This window comes from Bubalus kerabau, chromosome 18, assembly GCF_029407905.1.
Source record: "Bubalus kerabau isolate K-KA32 ecotype Philippines breed swamp buffalo chromosome 18, PCC_UOA_SB_1v2, whole genome shotgun sequence".
In the NCBI taxonomy this organism is placed as follows: domain Eukaryota; kingdom Metazoa; phylum Chordata; class Mammalia; order Artiodactyla; family Bovidae; genus Bubalus; species Bubalus kerabau.
This window is the reverse complement of record NC_073641.1, coordinates 4,134,571-4,153,258: the sequence shown is the minus strand read 5'-3', so window position 1 is coordinate 4,153,258 and position 18,688 is coordinate 4,134,571. Positions and strand designations below refer to the sequence as shown.

The 18,688-nt window shown below is 50.1% G+C and overlaps 2 protein-coding genes across 3 annotated transcripts in view; one reads left to right on the top strand and one right to left on the bottom strand.

Annotated features, from left to right (window-relative positions):
* Window positions 1–18,688, bottom strand: part of KCNIP1 (potassium voltage-gated channel interacting protein 1) — a 403,298-nt gene that overhangs the window by 367,414 nt on the left and 17,196 nt on the right. The window lies entirely within an intron of this gene.
* KCNMB1 (potassium calcium-activated channel subfamily M regulatory beta subunit 1) lies at window positions 1,371–17,734 on the top strand. The gene is made up of 4 exons (XM_055554533.1): window positions 1,371–1,733; window positions 5,768–5,925; window positions 7,284–7,455; window positions 12,637–17,734. Exons 2-4 carry the CDS (start codon window positions 5,792–5,794, stop codon window positions 12,904–12,906), a joined length of 576 nt encoding a protein of 191 aa, XP_055410508.1. The 5' UTR covers window positions 1,371–1,733; window positions 5,768–5,791; the 3' UTR covers window positions 12,907–17,734.

Here is an 18,688-nt window from a genome sequence, read left to right as displayed (position 1 = left end):
TTGCACTAGGTCACAGGCAGGAATCTTCTGGCTCCTGCGTGGGCCAGGACCATCTTGGAAAATCACCCCTCGGGATTCATTCTGGGCCATGTCCTTCACAGCCAATGGTGCATCTGCAAGGTCTGAGGCCTTTAGACGCCCCCTTGGCTATGGTGCCCATTAAACAGACGATTTACTCTCCTGTTAATAGGATTCAATTACGAAAAGGGGTGGGGGAAGGGAGCTCACTGCTGGGGAGAGTTTAGGGGCCTGAGCACTGCTCTCGTTTTACGGCCCAATAGGCTGGTTGTCTCATAGCAACAGAGGCAGAAGTGAGGAGGGGCTAGAACTCTTTCAGTTGGCAGGGCTGAGCTGTGCCCACCTCCCCAGGAGCTCTAAAATATCAAGTGGTGGGTGTCTGTACAACAGAGGTGAGCTTTTAGGTCTTAGAGCAGCACCAGGCTCAGAAGAGAGAGCCCTGGCTCTGTAATCTGGCAGGACCAGCTTTGACTCTGGCTCCTGCACTTGGGGACTCCCCAGGTGGCTCAGTGCTGAAGAATCCATCTGCCAATGCAAGAGACCTGGGTTCTGTCCCTGAGTCGGGGAGGTCCCCTGGAATAGGAAATGGCAGCCCACTCCAGTATTCTTGCCTGGAGAATCCCATGGATAGAGGAGCCTGGCGGGCTACCTTCCACGGGGTTGCAAAGAGTCAGATACGACTGAGCACTCACATGCATGTGTGCACACATGCAGCCTGCACTTAGAGCAGCTAACCGTGGATGAGTAATTTAAGGCCTTGAACTTCAGATTCAGTGTCTTCAACTGACCATTGAGTAAAGTGAGGGGCAGAGATGCTAGGATCATGCCAACAACCACTTTAAGGATGAAAGAGTAGAGAGAAGTATGTTTCTGCCTTCAAAGGTTATTGCTCACTTGTCTCTTCTATTGATGGGAACAAATCTCTGCCCATGTGTCCAAACTGTACAGTTTGACCACCGGGAGGTCACCGGGCCAAGCAGGCTCTTCTTAGACCTGGCCGGCTGGAAACAGCCATGAAGCTCTCACTGCTCCCGGCTTCTCCTTGGTTGGTCTTTAAAAGGTGAGTTTCTCTTTTCCTGCCCCAAATCTCCACCATTTCTAACTCTCATCACTACTCTGTACAAAGTAAGGTTTAAAAATCCCAAGAGGCTCAGAGAGGCATCGTGACCTGCCTGGGGTCACACAGTACACAGTTGCCAAAGGCTGAGGGTTTTGGCTGCTGGGCGGGTTGGAAATGCCAGCCCCTCCCGCTGCCCCACCCCTTAGAGCTTCCACTCCTCCTCCCTCCCTTCCGTTGGCAAAAAGAAACTCATTTCCCATCCCAGACTTCTCTGCCAGCCCAGAGAGATTAAGTGAAGAAGAAATGTCTCCAAATATACCGAGATGGTCTTTCCTGGCTTCTCAGATTTGCTGTCTGTGGTTTGAAACCTGTTGCCCAGTAGATTCTGGGAATTGCAGGGCAGGGGCCTGGATAACAGCTGCCAGCCCCTGGGCTGGGTACCTGCCCTCTCGAGTTTGTGTCCTGGGGCTGTGTGCTCAGACTTGACCATGTTTGGGCATGGAGGCTCGTCTCAGACGAGAACCAAAGGCCGCTTCCCCAGAGACGGGCTGGGAGCCCAAACTTCCTGCTGCAGCTCAGGCAGCCTCTTTTGGGTGGGGGCTGGGGACCAGGCAGAAAAGGGTCTGCCGAAGACTCGCAGGGCACCCAGGAGACTGTGAGTACTGAGGTCAAGGACACTGGGGAAGTGGTTTCTCCAGAGACTGGGGCTAGAGCGGAGACCTTCGCTGAGGGGCGCCGGCAGTGGGAACTCCCTGCCTCGACGGGCTGGCCATCACGACTCGGGGCTCCAGAGGAGTTGGTGTTAAGTCCCACAGGACTAGAACTGCCGGACCCGTGGTCTGGCGGCCTGCGGGGGGCTGGAGGTGGGAAGAGGGGTCCTTGGCCCCGTCACTGAGTGGCTCAGTGCCCTGGCCCTGGTCTCAGCCTGCAGAGCAGCCAGAGGGCAGCAGCCTGGAGATCAGGACCAGCCCTGGCACTTGTCACCAGGGGAGGGGTGGGGCAGAAACAGGCCCAGCAAGAGCACTGGGGACTTCTGATGCAAACCTCAGGGTTTCTTTCTTAATAGTAACAGTTAATATTTATCAGGGGCTTGCGTTGGGCCAGACGATGTGCTGTTTGGTACATCATTTGATCTTTATCAGAACTCTTGAAAGGGTGCATTATCACGCTTATTTTACAGTCACAGGTTGCTAGGTGACAAAGCCAGGATTTGATCCCATGCCTGATGATCTCAGAACACCCCTGTCCCTCACTCCATTAGACCCTTAAACACTGTCTTCTATGCCCTGAAAAGGATGTCAACCCAAATATTGCATTACTGAGGACCCCCCCAAATCCTGCCTTGCTTGGCCTTTCTTCACCTTTCCTCAATCCACCCCAGACCTCCAGTGACATTTCCAAATGGAGAGCTATATCTCAAAAGTCCAGAGATATTTAGCAGTTCTCAACTGAGGAGTTCTTCTTCGAGTCTAACTGAAATCCCCCATTTTACAGCTGCAACCCATTTCTCCCTGTGCAGACCTCAGGGGGTCTCAGCGGTTCCCAGCCTTCCTCCTGCCTAAAGGTTCTCACTACGGATGTTGAAACTTAGGACTATATCTGTATTCATATCCTTACCCTACTCTTTTATCCTGTGTGGTCTTAGGAGGATTTATCAAAACTCTGCTAGCCCCCTCCCTTGGGCTGGGTGACAGTCTCACTAGAGCTTTGCAGACAGGAGGGATCTGAGCAAGTGGCCGGGTCCAGACTGCTTTATCTCCTTTCCTCCTGAGTGCCCAGACGTGATACACTGGGAGTGCCCAGGGAAGGGGATGTTATGATGTGGCAGATGGGCCTCCCCGGTCTCAAGGATGCTCTGACTCTCCCAGGGAGGGACTGGTTCTATTGTGGGCACTCAGCCTAGGTCCTCCCTCCGAGGCATGATCCCGTGTTGACCCTAGAGCCTTGTGTTCCACAGCCCCAGGGGTAGGGCCAGGCACCAACCATCCCAGACAGTCCTGGGAAGGAAGGCTGTGTAGGATTTTTGCCCATCCCTAGGTGGCTGTATTCTTTAGCCTGCAAACACATGTGTGGGCTTGTTAGACTGGCCCTAGGTAAATCATGATGTGGGCTGTCCCATTTCCCACAAGATGGAAGGACAGAAGGACAAAAGTAATAGGAAAAAGAGTTGAATAGCATGTCTCTCATTGTCAAGAGAAGATTTTTTCCTTTGTGACTCTGTAGTGTCTCTGTTGGAATGTAGGGAAACCACACTTCTCTGTGCCCCAAATGTGGGAGAAAAAGTCATCATTGGGTATCATCCCTATTAATCACCGTGGAGGGCATGACAGGGCTGTAACCTTGGTATCTGATCCTGAAGTCTCCTTTTTAGGACAGTGGGGGTCTGGGGACACCGGAGTGGGGAAGAAGCAGGGTGGAGATCTCTGACTGGACACTTGAAGCAACTTAACAGAAGAGAAGTTGAGTAGAAAATAAGACACTTTGTTGAAAATCCCTTTGAATTAATAATGCCTATCTTGGGAATACTCATTCATTCATAAAAATAATGTTTATTACCTTAGGGACCTGGCAGGGAAAATAAAGTCCTTCCTGATAGCACGCTAACAATTCTTCTAATTCAGAGGTTACAGAGAAAGGCCCCATGACCCTGTTATCTTTGGTAGAAATGTTACCTTAAGCAACAAACAAAAAGCAACAACAAAGGGATTTACTGAAGGCTATAGCGGCAACTCTGGAGAAGGCAATGGCACCCCACTCCAGTACTCTTGCCTGGAAAATCCCATGGACGGAGGGGCCTGGCAGGCTGCAGTCCATGGGGTCGCAAAGAGTTGGACATGACTGAGCGACTTCACTTTCACTTTTCACTTTCATGCATTGGAGAAGGAAATGGCAACCTACTCCAGTACTTTTGCCTGGAAATCCCATGGATGGAGGAGGCTGGTAGGCTGCAGTCCATGGGGTTGTGAAGAGTCGGGACACAACTGAGCGGCTTCACTTTCACTTTTTACTTTCATGCATTGGAGAAGGAAATGGCAACCCACTCCAGTATTCTTGCCTAGAGAATCCGAGGGACAGGGGAGCCTGGTGGGCTGCCGTCTATGGGGTCTCACAGAGTCGGACACGACTGAAGCAACTTAGCAGCAGCAGCAGCATGGAGCAACTCACTGACTGCACGGAAAATTCATACCAGGACGGAAGCCGGGACGCTCTGGCTCCAGGAGGCGCCCGGGGACAAGAGTGACTCTCCTGGCTGGGGGTCAGGGAGGAGGGGCTCTGCTTGCTCTGGGAGAGGCAGGTCCAGGGAGAAGGATGAAGGGCTTCAGGCCCAAGAGGCAGGGAGGCAGGAAGCCACCCGTCACTTGCACCATTCTGCTTGGGCTCAGCGGGGCTCAGGTCCCCAGGTAAGAGAGCAGCTGCTGAGGCCACGTGATGCCACCTGCCCTCGCGGAAAGCAGGGAGGCAGCTGTTTCAGGATCCCCACGGCTGAAACCCCTCCTGTCGCCCCGATGTCTTGGCTGCCCTCCGGCGGACCTGCTGCCCCTTCTCTGCATGCTTCCCCTGCCCACAGCCCTGTTGTGGGAGTGGTTTTTTATTTAAGTTAGTTAAGTTTTGACTGCTGGGTCATTGTTGCTGTATGAGGCCTTTCTCTGGTTGTGGCGTCGGGGGGTTACTCTCTGGTTGCAGCGCACAGGCTTCTCATTGCGACGGCTTCTCTCCTGGAGCACAGGCTCTAAGCTCATGGGCTTCAGGAGTTGCAGCACGTGGGCTGAGTAGTTGTGGCTCACGGGCTTAGCTGTTCCACGGCATGTGGAATCTTCCCGGACCAGGGATCGAACCCGTGTCCCCTGCATTGGCAGGCGGATTCTTATCCAGTGCGCCACCAGGGGTGTCCTGTGAGACTGTTTCGGCTCCAGGAGTCTCTGAGACAAGTGTCCTAGGAGGACGTGCACAGATATTCCCCCTCTGCTGCTTACAGTATTAGTTTATCTCCTGTATTAGTTTCCTATCGCTGCTGTAACGAATTAGCACAAACTCGGTGGCCCCCGTAGAAATCTACGCATACACAGTTCTGGAAGGCAGAAGTTCAAAATCAGCAGCATGCTGGCAAGGCTCAGTCAAGGTGTCGGCAGGGCTGCGCTCCTCCAGAGGCTGCAGAGGACAATGCTTGGTTCCCTGCCTCTTCCAGCTTCCGGGAGCTGCCAAACCCCTGGATGACCGCATCACTCCAGCTTCATCCGCCCTGGTCATAGCCCTCTGTCTTTTCTGTCTCATCTCCTTCCGCCTCCTTCTTGCAAAGACCCTTGTGGTTACCTTTAGGTCTATGTGGATAATCCAGGATAATCTCGCCATCTTAAGAGGCTTAATTTAAAGTCTTTGCCATGTAAAGTATCAGTCACAGATCCTGGGGCTGAGAACATGTGCATCTTGAGGGCCATTACTGAGCCTGTCACACATTGGGTGACCTTGCGCAAGTCACTTTATCTCTCTGAGCCACAGGCCCTTCATCTGTAGAATGGGGATGATAATATTTGCCTCTCAGAGCTGGTGGAAGGCTTAAATGGGGCCAGAAAGCCCTCTGAGTTTTCCAAGCTCTGCATTGAAGATAGAGACGATGTTGGTAGTTGATCACCCTCTCCCCTCACCCATCACTTGTGCTGATTCCATGTCCGTTTGCCTCTCTGATCCTAGAAACGTCTGCTGTCCCCAGTGGCCATGGGAAAGAAGCTGGTGATGGCCCAGAGGCGGGGAGAGACTCGGGCCCTCTGCCTGGGGGTGGCCATGGTCGTGGGCGCCGTCATCACCTACTACATCTTAGGCACAACGGTGCTGCCCCTCTATCAGAAAAGGTACCGGACTCCCCGGCCTGCTCCCACCCTCCAGTCTAAGGGGTCTGGCATCTGTCGCTGTGTTGTATATCTCGAGTGACAAGGAGCTCACCACTTCAACTATACACACCATTTCATTTGAGGGCCTTTCTGATAAGTAGGGGGCTTTCCAGGTGGCACCCGTGAAAGAGCCCGCCTGCCAATGCAGGAGACAGGGGTTCAATCCCTGGGTCAGGAAGATCCCTTGGATGAGGGCACGCAACCCACTCCAGTATTCTTGCCTGGAGAATCCTGTGGACAGAGGAACCTGGCGAGCTATGGTCTATAGTGTTGCAAAGAGTTGGACAAGGCTGAAGCGACTTAGCGTGCACTGATAAGTAGGAAGTGTCTACATTGAGCTAAATCTGTTCCCCTGGAGCTCTGCTCTGGAATCTCAGAGAATGTCCCATGCCTTTGTTTTCTGACATGTCAACCACGTGAGCTTTTAAAGGAAAGACTGGGAAGTTCCTGATCCGTGCTCTAATGAGAAGGAATACGCTCAGTTTTCTCAGCCTGATCTTAGGACAAATCTCATACCCTTGCCTCTGGGCATGTTCCAGCGGCCGACAGCCCCCTTCTGTCTGGCAATGTGTCTCCGGCCTGATAGATGGAGGTGAGGCACGATTCATTTGCTGGTGTGTGGCTGAGCCCATCAGCCTCTCCTGGGTCTGCTCCTGCCTCACTTTTTACGGTGCTGGAGCCTTTCCGGGCTGGAATCCTAGCGAGTGAGGCACTGCTCAGAGTGGCCATGTGCCTCCAAGACATTTCCTCCGGGTTCAGCGCCACCCCTACTATCTTCCCCACCTGGGCACAAATCAAGCTCCTCCTCCATCTACTCTTTTTAAGGGAAGGGGCACAGATTCTGAAACCATCCAGACCTGGCTTCAGGGACTGTGAGCCCTTAGCAAAGTCACTTGACCTCTCTGAGCTTCTCTTCCACCCTCTGCAAGATGAAGATGGTGTGGACAAGGGGTCTGAGGTCTGGCTGCAGACCAGAGTCACTGCGAAGAATGTTGAAAACACATCAACCCATCTTAGAAATTCTGATTCACTTGTTCTGGGGTGTGGCTTGGATGTGAGGATTTTTAAATATAACCAGGGTTTGGGGTGAGCAGTGGGGGCCAGGCCAGTTTATGTAGATATTGTCCAAGAGGCCAAAAAACTGATATTCTGATTTTATGATTGCTCCCCAGGACCCAGGGACTCTGGGGTCACGCTCCCTTAGTGCTGGTTGCTAATGGCAGATGGGTCTTGGTCCTGAGTCTCTCTAAATGGGTTTGTGCTGGGCGCTCTGTGACATCAGGGTTCTGAGATTGTTTGTGTGTGCATGGTCTCCCCAGCGTGTGGACCCAGGAATCCACGTGTCACCTGATTGAGACCAACATCAGGGACCAGGAGGAGCTGGAGGGCAAGAGGGTGCCCCAGTACCCATGCCTGTGGGTCAACGTGTCATCCGTGGGCCGCTGGGCTGTGCTGTACCACACGGAGGACACTCGGGACCAGAACCACCAGGTACTGACTGGGTGAGGAGTGAGGACACGTCCTTTTAACCCTGGCAGGTGTGTGCTTGTCCCCAGCTGGCTCCCGAATCCCACTCTGGAGGAGAGCAAAGACTGGAAAAAGATAAACCCAGCTGACCAGGGGCCACAGCTGTTCTGAGGCCCAGCCAGTCTTAGCACTTCAGACCCACCACTGACTGGCTGTGTGACGGGGGCTTGGCCCTGCCAAGCCTCAGTTTCTGTTAATTGAAAATTGAAGTGCTGCTATGAAGTCAAGGACTGCGTATAATGTGCCAATCTTGATGTTGGCTGGATAGCAGGCACTCAGAGGAAGCAGCTGGTAGTGTTCTTATTTCATTCTATAACGTGGGTCAGATGAGAAGCCAGACCCAGAGCTGATCTCACATACAGGAACCCCTGTGACTCCCTGACTCCCCACTATAGGAGGCCAGAGGCCCAGATTTGGAGCAACGTTTAGAGGTCAACACTTGGAAAGTTTTCCTATCACTGCCTCTCAATGCCCCCCTCACACCTCCAAATCTACCCCTGCAGTCCTTTCTGTAGGAAACACAAGTTGACTCATTTTCATTCATTCGTTCGTTCAACCATCACTTCCTGTGTTAGGGGTTGGGTTCAAGAGAAGAGAGCTCATACACGAAATAATACCTAGTAGAGAGGGCCAGTGCCATAGAGAACAGTGAGGTGAGGGTGTCAGAAAGGCACTGGTGTTAAAAATCAGGCAGGTACTGGTTACACAGAAATGCAGAGGCGGGCACATGTGTCAAGGGGACACAGAGAGCAAGGTATGGGGAAAGAAGGTGGGGAGATACAGGATTCCAACCCACAAAGAGACAATGCTACAGGGCGGGGTATAGCGAGAAAGAGCTTCAGAAGCAGCTTAGGGTCTATTCCCAAAGGCCCTCCACACCGCTAACGTGTGCAATTAAAATGGGTTTTTTGGGGGTAGTTTTTCTTTTTTTGTTGTTGTTTTTTGAGAGAAGCAAAACTTTAATGAAGAATGCTACATGTTATTGAAGGTATTTAGTTCTCATATTAAAAAAATATTACTTAAAACATTTTACTAAAATTTTTTTTTGCTCACAAGACAGTCTTCAGAGATGTCTGAGAGAAATAGCATGCACAACACAGTTGGAGAGAAGGAGAGGAGGTTTAATTCCAGCATAAGACACTGACACCACACAGGTAGGGAAGCGACCATTTCATAGAGAACGGGATTGGATGTTTCTATTCGATCAGGATTTTTTTTTTTTTTTTTTAGCTTTAAGAGTTCAACCAAAGGAAGGAGATTGGGAAGAAAAGATGGGGGAAGGGCTAAGCTCATTCACAATCACCATTTTACAAAACACCACACTGCTTCAACCACACGAGACATGGAGGTTAGCTGTAGCTGGGCAACCCAGCAAATGCCAAGGATGCAGGTTTGATGTAATAGGCACACAGTTTTAAAGAGACTGGTTCTGTCAGGCTGGTCTCTCATCGACCTGAGCCGGGAAGACATGAAGCTCCTTCACATTTTCATCAAAGGCCAGAGCTTTGCTGGGAACTAAGTTCACTCCAAATAATGCTCCTGGCACTGGCTTTAACAGGAAGTAAAGTTATTTGCAACTCCTAATAGAATTCACCATTTCCTAGGGGAAGTTCTACTGATTACCAGGGAGTTAAATTCATGCAAACCATAAAGAAAGGAAATACTAATTATATTCTGGCGCTGTACAAGCTGTGTGCCTGTTTTCTGCCAAGCACTACCAAACTGTGGAATTAAAATGTGATCAGGGAAGCTGGGGCTCCTCACCTCTGGGTGTTAGGTCCTCCTGGGGGTCTTAACAAAACCAGGGTCCTACACCAGACCCACTGAAGCAGAATCTCTGGGCTTTCCAGGTCATTCTAAGTTTCCTTGGGAATTACTGCTGTGAGCAACTGGAGTCTTTAAAAGGTGTGGAGTGCTGGTGGCTTGATCGGAGTGAGATGGAGGAGTGTGGGGGTCAGTTACTAGGGAGGGAGGTGGGGCCACCGCAGCTGGGACACAGCTGGGACGAGGACGGATGCTGACAGTCAGAACTTGGCAGCTGATGGGGTGGTAACGGGCAGGGTGCCTGGGGGGGTGGTGGGCTCGTGAACAGGCCTGGGGGCTCCTGCTGAGGTGGGTCTGGGCAGGCAAGGGGCCTGGCTGCCTGTCGTCACTAGCATGGCTCAGCCACACCCGATGCAGCTAGGGCCTCCGCACCCGCCTGAATCAGCTCCTCCCAGGACCCCTGCCTCTTCTTTGGCATCCAGGGTCCCTGATTTATCCCCAGGATCAAGAAGCACATTTTCAAAGACAAACAGAAGTGGTCACTGGTGCGGTGGGAGTTGGGAACAGGCTGGTTTGCAGGCTACCAGCTCGGAGGAGCTCGAGGTCAGACCTTCCCCCGAATGGGCTCCCAGCAGCCTGAGGCCTGCGTGCTGGGTTCGGAAGGACAGCACGGCCAGCACCACATGTTCAGTCTTTTCTCCCAGAGCACCCAGGCGCCCTCAGGAGTGGTGCTGAGGGCAGCCTGCTGCACTGCTGTGACGGGGGAAGGGGACTTCACGGCTTTGCCAAACAGCAGGGTGGTGTACCAGCTGCTCTTCCCACCTCTGTTCAGCTCTGTGGTGCCAGGACCTGGTGCTTCAGGATGGCTGGGTGTCTTCTGGAGTGGCATGTGCAAGGCTGTCTCCCTCCACCTCTATTCTGAGGAAGGAGGTCACTAGCTCACTCTTGGTTTATCTCATGAGACTTAGCCTGAGAGGTTCTAAGCTCCTTTTCATGGTCTGCGCTGAGGACAGTGACACCATGGGGCTTGGGAGAGAGGCTGGATCATTTAAGATCCTTTAGACAACTGGCGCTAATGGTAAAGAACCCACCTGCCAATGCAGGAGATGCAGGTTCGATCCCTGAGTCAGGAAGATCCCCTGGAGGAGGGCATGGCAACCCACTCCATCCTAACTCAATTGGCTAGGTTAACCAAGGTCACAGTCAGAGCCAGTGGGGAGACTCGGGCCAGGCCCTTTCAGCTCAGGATTCGGGATCCACTTGCTGCTAGGACCCTGGGCTTCTCTGGTGGCTCAGATGGTAAAGAATCTGCTTGCAATGCAGGAGACCCGGGTTCCATCCCTGGGTTAAGAATATCCCCTGGGGAAGAAAATGCCTACTCACTCCAATATTCTTGCCTGGAGAATCCCATGGACAGAGAAGCCTGGTGAGCTACAGTCCATGGGGTCGCAAGGAGTTGGACACGACTGAGCAACTAGTGCAAGGCTAGGACCTTAGAGTCCCCAACAAATCTGAATGCCAGACTCCTCGGGAGACAGCGGCCCCCCAGCCTCGGCTGCTCCCTGGCTGGCTGGGGCTGTGGACCTGCATCTGGACGCAGCTCCGCCCTCTCTCCAGGCGGTCAGAGCTGCAGTGTACCATCACCTCTGCTGCTGGACTGAGTGCTGTCAGGGCAGGCGGCCTTGGGGCAGGACCTCACTCACATCCAGGGAAGAGCCCGGGCCTGGGGAGGAGCTGGCCCAACACTGTCTCTCATTTTGACTCATTTGACATGATCGTATAGGGCAGTGGTCCTCAAACCAGTGCCTGAAGGAGTCCCCAGGTTGCTGAGCCCCCTCCTCAGAGATTCAGAGTGAGCAGGGAGCTTGCGCTTATGGCCAGCTCTCCAGGTGGTCTGCTGCGTGGGCTGCAGGGGCCCATCCTTGCCGAGCATGTGCTGGAGGCTCGCGTAAGCTGCGTGCAGACCTCCCAGGATGGGAGACAGAGAAAGCCAGGGTCTCTCCTTTCTGCCTTCTCTGCAGAGCTTTCCAGCTGGACCTCATCTTTCCAGGCCGCAAGGTTCCTAATCACAGTGATCAGTGTCAGAATTAAACATATACTGGGCTCTGTCTGCACAAAGCTCTTTTAAATGCATTCTCTTTTTCCTTTGATTCCCAGTGTCAAATACCAGCTGGATAACATCTTGGGTTTTGCTCACACAGAGTTAGATCTCATAAGTTTTCAATTCAAATTTTCACCAATATTTTAAAATTGTGAGAGTCCACATTAAAATCTGGTATTTTGGCTTCTCTTACTATTTTGGAGGCCTGGCTACAGTAGGTCTTCTGGATGGCACAGCATCCGTTGTCCAGATGGAGTGATGACTGCCAGCCTGGGTGTGTCTGGCTCTCTCCATCACCCCAGGCCCCACCACGCCCTGACAATTCTCCCTGGCACCAAGGCAAGTGTCAACTGGCCCCTGTCATCTTATTCCCTCACTGCTTCCCTTGTGGATGTTACCTGTGTGAGCTTTGTAGGCAATTGAGTGTATGACCTCTGCCCTGAATCCAAATATAGAGCCCACTCAGCCTATATCTCCCATTGGTCTTCTTAGACAGGTAAGTTTGAAGTTCTTTAGTAAACTCCTTTGAAAAAGGTACTGCTATTAACCCACTTACGTGATGAAGACATCAAGGCTCAGCGTGTGTGTTAGTATCTCAGTCGTGACAACTCTTTGTCACCCCATGGACTGTAGGCTGCCAGATTCCTCTGTCCATGGAATTCACCAGGCAAGGATACTGGAGTGGGTTGCCATTCCCTTCTCCAGGGGATCTTCCTGATCCAGGGATCGAACCTAGGTCTCCTGCATTACAAGCAGATTCTTTACCATCTGATCCACCAGGGAAGCCCTGTTAAGCAATTAGCCTGAGGTTCCTCAGTGGCTCAGCTGTAAAGAATCTTCCTGCAATGCAGGAGACACAGGTTCGATTCCTGGGGTGGGACGATCCCCTGGAGGAGCAAATGGCAACCCATTCCAGTATTCTTGCCTGGAGAATCCCGTGGATAGGGGAGGCTGGAGGGCTACAGTCCATGCAGTAACACAGAGTTGGACATGACTGAGCGACTGAGCACTGCAAGTGATGGGAGCAGAGCCAGGGCTCCAGCTGGGGTCCCTGCCTCCCAGGGTGCAGTGTGTATCCTGACAGCTCCCAGGCCACTGCCCTCCCAACCAATACCACGTAGGCAGCCCCTCAAACCATGCAGTGTGCAGCCTGCCAAGCTTTGGACAGTCTTGAGTCCACCCAGGCGCTCGAATCCAAAGCTGGTGTTTTCCTTCATTCCACACCAGGCCCTGAGAAACAGGGATTTCAACCCCATGCGTGCTCTCGATTCTCCCTACAGTGCTCCTACATCCCAAGCAGCCTGGACAACTACCAAGTGGCCCGGGCCGACGTGGAGAAGGTCAGAGCCAGGTTCCATGAGCACCAGGATTTCTTCTGCTTCTCCACGACTCGGGAGAATGAGACCAGCGTCCTGTACCGGCGCCTCTATGGGCCCCAGAGCCTCCTCTTCTCTCTCTTCTGGCCCACCTTTCTGCTGACTGGTGGCCTGCTCATCATCATCATGGTGAAGATCAACCAGTCCCTGTCCATCCTGGCGGCCCAGAGGTAGATCCACGCACGCCCATCTTCCTCTTAGGCCGCTCCCGCTCGTGTCCCATGCCCCCTCTTCTGCCTTCGCCCCCTCCCCCTCCACTGCACGGATGGTCTTTGGGAAATCCCTTAGTTAAGTCATTTCCTGCTCAAGACTGTTCAATGGCTCCTCAGGACCCAGGAGAACTGAAGGTCAACCCGTGATGGTTCTCCATCCCGGACCCCACTCAGTCCATCCATCTGAGTCAGTCCATCCCTGACTCAAATCTGTTTTCTGCTGTTCTGCTGTCCACTGGACTGATGCCAATGATTCTCACTTCTGTGCCTGCTGGGCCCTCCCAGGAAGTGCTCCCCGACAAGCCTCCATTCCTTCTTGGAATTCCAAAGTGAAAATAGCAGCAGCCCCATAGACACAGCACATTCATCAGTGGGACATCGCTTGTTTTCAGCATTCTCAGATCCGTATACATTCTTATACCAATATTAACAAATACAGGTACAAACTTCCGGTCTTGAAGTCATGGGGATATAACTGCAACATGCTGACAATAATTAGTAATACTTTGCTGCATATTTGAAAGTTGCTAAGAGAGTAGATCTTAAAAGCTCTCATCATAAGAAAAAAAACTGTCACTGTGTGTGGAGATGGGTGTTAACTAGAAACTTTTGTGGTGATGATTTTTTAATACATACAGATATTAAATATTTTTGTTACACACTTGAACACTAATATAATCTTATATATTGATGATACCTGAAAAAAACAAATATATACACAATATATAGGCTATAAGGAAATGATACTAACATACATAAAAAACATTAGTAGTGGGATTTATTAGTTGTAATTTTCTTCCTTTTATTTTTTGTACTTTTCTAAATTTTCAACAATAGAAAGGCTTGGTTTCACTGTGTTTATTTTTAATCAGAACAGTACCAACAGATGTAATTTTGGAAAAATGTTTGAAGGGTGAGCTCCCCATCACCAAGCAGATGGAAGTGACCTAGTGGACAGGTTGAACTCAAATCAGACACAGGCTTTTTAAAAAATATTTATTTTTAATTGGCGGATAATTGTTTTTCAGTGTTGTGTTGGTTTCTGCCATACAGCACCATGAATCGGCCATAGGTACACCTAAGACACAGACTTTTGAGAACACACAAGGTTAAGAATCCTGGACAGAGGGAAAGTCAACACAGAGATGGGGATTCATGGTTTTCAGTGTAGATTAATACAAGGTACCTGGGCCTGCCCCAGTGGTTCAGTGGTTCAGCAAGTGGTGAAGCAATGTCAAAGCAGGAGACACAGTTCTGATCCCTGGTATGTGAAGATGCCTTATGCGCTGGGCAACTGAACCTGTTCACCACAACCACTGAGGCCACCTTCTAGAGCCCACAAGCCAGAACCACTGAGCCCAGGTGCTAGAGCCGGAGCTCACAACCAGAGAAGCCACTGCAACGAGAAGCCCACGCGCAGCGCCGGAGAGTAGCCTCCACCCGTTACACCCAAAGACGTCCACGCGCAGAGATGAAGACCCAGTGCAGCCAAAAAAAAAAAAAAAAAAAAAAATACAAGGCACTGACCCTGCAGGGAAAGCAGTCTCAGTCTTTCGGAGGGATAACTGGGGGAAGCTGTCGTAGATCCACTACCACTCCCAAAACTTGTCCTAGAGCAGTCCTTCTCAAAGTGTGGTCCCTGGACCAGCATTCCTGGAGGCTTGTGAGAAAGGCACACTCCAGGCCCTCCGCCCAGCCCCACCAACCTGGAGACCACGAGGCGGTGGGTGGGGAGAGGTTGGTGGGGTCCCGAGGAGCTGGGCAGTACTCCGTGTTTTAACAGTGACTGCAGGGGACTCTGCGTGTGCTTGAGCATGAGAGCCACAGGTGTAGAGAAACACAGTCCTGCCCGGGACTTTGGGGAAGGAATCAATGCCTTTTTCAGGTCAAGTCCTCAGCTGGGCTTGAAGTTAGGCTGGTGTCTCTGAAGGTTCCTGGAGCTGATTCCAGGTGCAGCCCTGGGAGTGAATCCTGCCTCCACTTCCAGCAGACTGCATCTCTCTCATTCTCCGATGTGTCGTCTATAAAAGAGAGAATGTCCCTTTTGGGTGGTTGGGAGAGCTGAATGAGGGTTTGACACATACTGGGCGGTCAAAATGGAAGCTGTTCTTAGTAACAATAAGAAGGAATGAATATTCAGAAACTTTCAGATGAAAGTATACCAAAAATAATGTTAACTAGCATTTTTTGCTGCTTATTTATTCCGTGCTGGGCACAGTGCTAAGACGTTTGCCTCATAAAAATTCAGTGAGCATTACTGAACACACCTCATGGATAAGGAGAAGCAGCATCGGACAGAGGTTATATACATGGACTGGCTTCAATACCCAACCGTATTACTCCCTAGCTGTGTGGCTTTGGACAAATAACCTTCCTGTGCCTCAATTTCCTCACTTGCAACATAGGAACTAATCATAATATTTCCCATTTGGGGGTTGTTAGTATTAAATGAGTTATTGTATAATGTTCCTAGAAGAGTGACTGACACATGGTGAGTGCTGTATATTATGAAAAACTGAGGCTCTAAGAGGTCATTGGCCAAGGTCAACCAGATAGTGAGTGAGGAACGGGACTTGAGCCCTGGGCTGTGTGATTCCAGAGCCTGGCCTGTGATTCTTTAGCTGACTCAGTCACCGGAAGCCCCAGGGTCCAGGTAAGGAACAGCGTTGCATCCTGGGATCCCCAAGGTGTTCTCATGCAAGTCAGGGATCAGGGATCCCTGATGCAGCTTCACACCCTCCAGGTTCTTACTAGAGACAATCCTTCCAAGGGGGAGTAACACCCCACTCCCTGGAGCTTCTTCCTTCTGGGCTCGGGGACATCTTAAGAGTCCCGTGAATCTAGCAAGTCTTGTTGGGATATTGTCTTATAGTTTGGTAAGATCTTTTCTTTGGGGGAAAATTAGGTAAAGGATCTATCTGTGTGTTTCTTTACAACTGCATGGGAATCTACAATTCCCCCCACATTGAAGTTTAATTTTTAAAAAAGAAAGAGTATCCCCATCATGAATCTCATTTATAGTGGTTTCTTTGCATATGGTTTTCATGCACCTGCATTTGGGGCTGAAATACACCAAAATGCAGACTATTCCAACAGCCCCTACAGGGGGAAAGGCTACCACCCTCTAGCAAGAAGTACCTGGGGAGGCCCAGGCCTCACTGCCCCATGCATTATTGACAATGAACTTCCTCTGCTTAAGACAAATGCCTTCTTCCTGTCAATGGAGTTTGGCCTACTTCTATCAAGTCCTATACCTACCCGCTGGTCACGGAACTTCAAGCCCAACATGGGCATGAACTAATGGGAATTTAAGCATGATGGAGTTAGACACAGAGGAGAAATGTTTCTGGAACAAGGGTGGCCTGGGAGCAGACAGCCCTCATTAGTCCTTTAAAAAAATCACTCTGCTAATAAAGTCTAGTGCTGGCGCTGTTTTTCCTCTTCTCTCCCGGGCCAGCGAGTCCCACCTGGAGAGGTGCGCCTGGATCGCTCGCCCAGAACTCGGATGGCGTGGTGGAGATCAGTGGCAAGAGGACAGGGAGGGGCAGAGATGAAGCAGACACAGTGCCTGCTCAAGGGGCTGACCATCCTGCTGCCCTTTCTCCCTCCTTTCCCACCATTATCAAGGGCTTCCTTCTCCACAGTGAAGAACCTGATCGATGCAAACTCAAAATAATGCAATGAAAACTATTACTCAAACGTCAATTTTTGTGACCTCCTGAAATAATGCTAGCCTCCCCCACCTCCATCAACAATTCACCTAAAATTCCTCCTAATTTCAAAACTCCTTGGGTGTGCAGATTGTAGGCTGCACTCACCCTCTTGCTAATTGGCAGCACAGGCTGGTGCATAAGAATAGCCAATGTCTTTTGCACTTAGAGGAATTTGAATTATATACTTGCAAAGATACTGTTTGATCATAGTGCAGCTATCTTATGCCTCATCAGGCACTGCCCTTTCGTACGTAGGGAAAAGAGACCAAAGCAAAATCAGAAAATTTGAAGAAATTCACCATGGTCTAGGGTAATGGTTCTTTAAAAAAAAAATTTTTTTTTTAATGTGGAGCATTTGTTAAGTATTTATTGAGTTTGTCACAATATATTTCTGTTTTTTAAAAAAATATTTTTGGAATTGATAGACTCCAAATGCTGCTTCTAGAGAGGAGGCAAGGTATTTGAAGACGTGCAATTCTATCTGTAATGTTAATATGAAGCAAATGTGAAAAAACGCTAACACATTAGTTTTGAGGGGTGCTTTCTGAGGAGCATATGGGTGTTTTATATTATTTGTTCTATTTTTCTGTGTTCAAATGCTTTCTCTAAAATAAAAGAGTGAATGGAAACAAAAATATTTTTGGTTTTTTGGCCATGTGGCATGTGGGATCTTAGCTTCCCAACCAAGGATCGACCCCTCACCCCCTGCACTCGAAGGAGGAGTCTTAACCCCTGGACCACCAGGGAAGTCCCTAGGGTGATGGTTCTCAAAGTGGAGGCCTGCAAGGTCAGAATTATTTTCATAATAATATTTGCATACTGCCTGCTTTTTGCACTCTCAATCTCACCAACATGTGCGGAATTTGCCAGAGCTTATGTGTGTGACATGTGAAATCACAAAAGACTGAACACGGACCTGAGAAACCTGTTGTCTGTTAAGCCGAGCACTAAAGCAATTTGCAAAAAAGGAAAACAATGCACCCTTTCTCAATAATTTTTTGAAAATGTAACTATTTCTCATAAAATATAATCTTTTGTTAACCTGGAATGGGTTTATCATTGCTTTAAAATAAATTCATTTAAATGAAACCTTCCGAGTTTTCATTCCTAAAATGGTTCAGTTCAGTTCAGTTCAATTCAGTCGCTCAGTCGTGTCCAACTCTTTGTGACCCCATGAATTGCAGTACACTAGGCCTCTCTGTCCATCACCAACTCCCAGAGTTCACTCAGACTCACATCCATTGAGTCAGTGATGCCATCCAGCCATCTCATCCTCTGTCATCCCCTTCTCCTCCTGCCCCCAATCTCTTCCAGCATCAGAGTCTTTTCCAATGAGTCAACTCTTCGCATGAGGTGGCCAAAGTACTGGAGTTTCAGCTTTAGCATCACTCCTTCCAAAGAACACCCAGGACTGATCTTCAGAATGGACTGGTTGGATCTCCTTGCAGTCCAAGAGACTCTCAAGAGTCTTCTCCAACACCACAGTTCAAAAGCATCAATTCTTCGGCACTCAGCTTTCTTCGCAGTCTAACTCTCACATCCATACACGACCACTGGAAAAACCATAGCCTTGACTAGACGGACCTTTGTTGGCAAAGTACTGTCTCTGCTTTTGAATATGCTATCTAGGTTGGTCATAACTTTCCTTCCAAGGAGTAGTGTCTTTTAATTTCATGACCGCAATCACCATCTGCAGTGATTTTGGAGCCCCAAAATAAAGTCTGACACTGTTTCCACTGTTTTCCCATCTATTTCCCATGAAGTGATGGGACCAGATGCCATGATCTTCGTTTTCTGAATGTTGAGCTTTAAGCCAACTTTTTCACTCTCCTCTTTCACTTTCATCAAGAGGCTTTTTAGTTCCTCTTCACTTTTAACACTGGTTAATATAACCCATATAAACCAAATCTCTTTTGGAGTTCTAAGTGTGTTTTTAGACTGTAAAAGGATTCTGCAACTAGAAAGCTTTGGAGCTGCTGACCTCGCGTGTCTGGAGACAGTCGGGGTCCTCTTGCTCCTCCTCACTGTGCC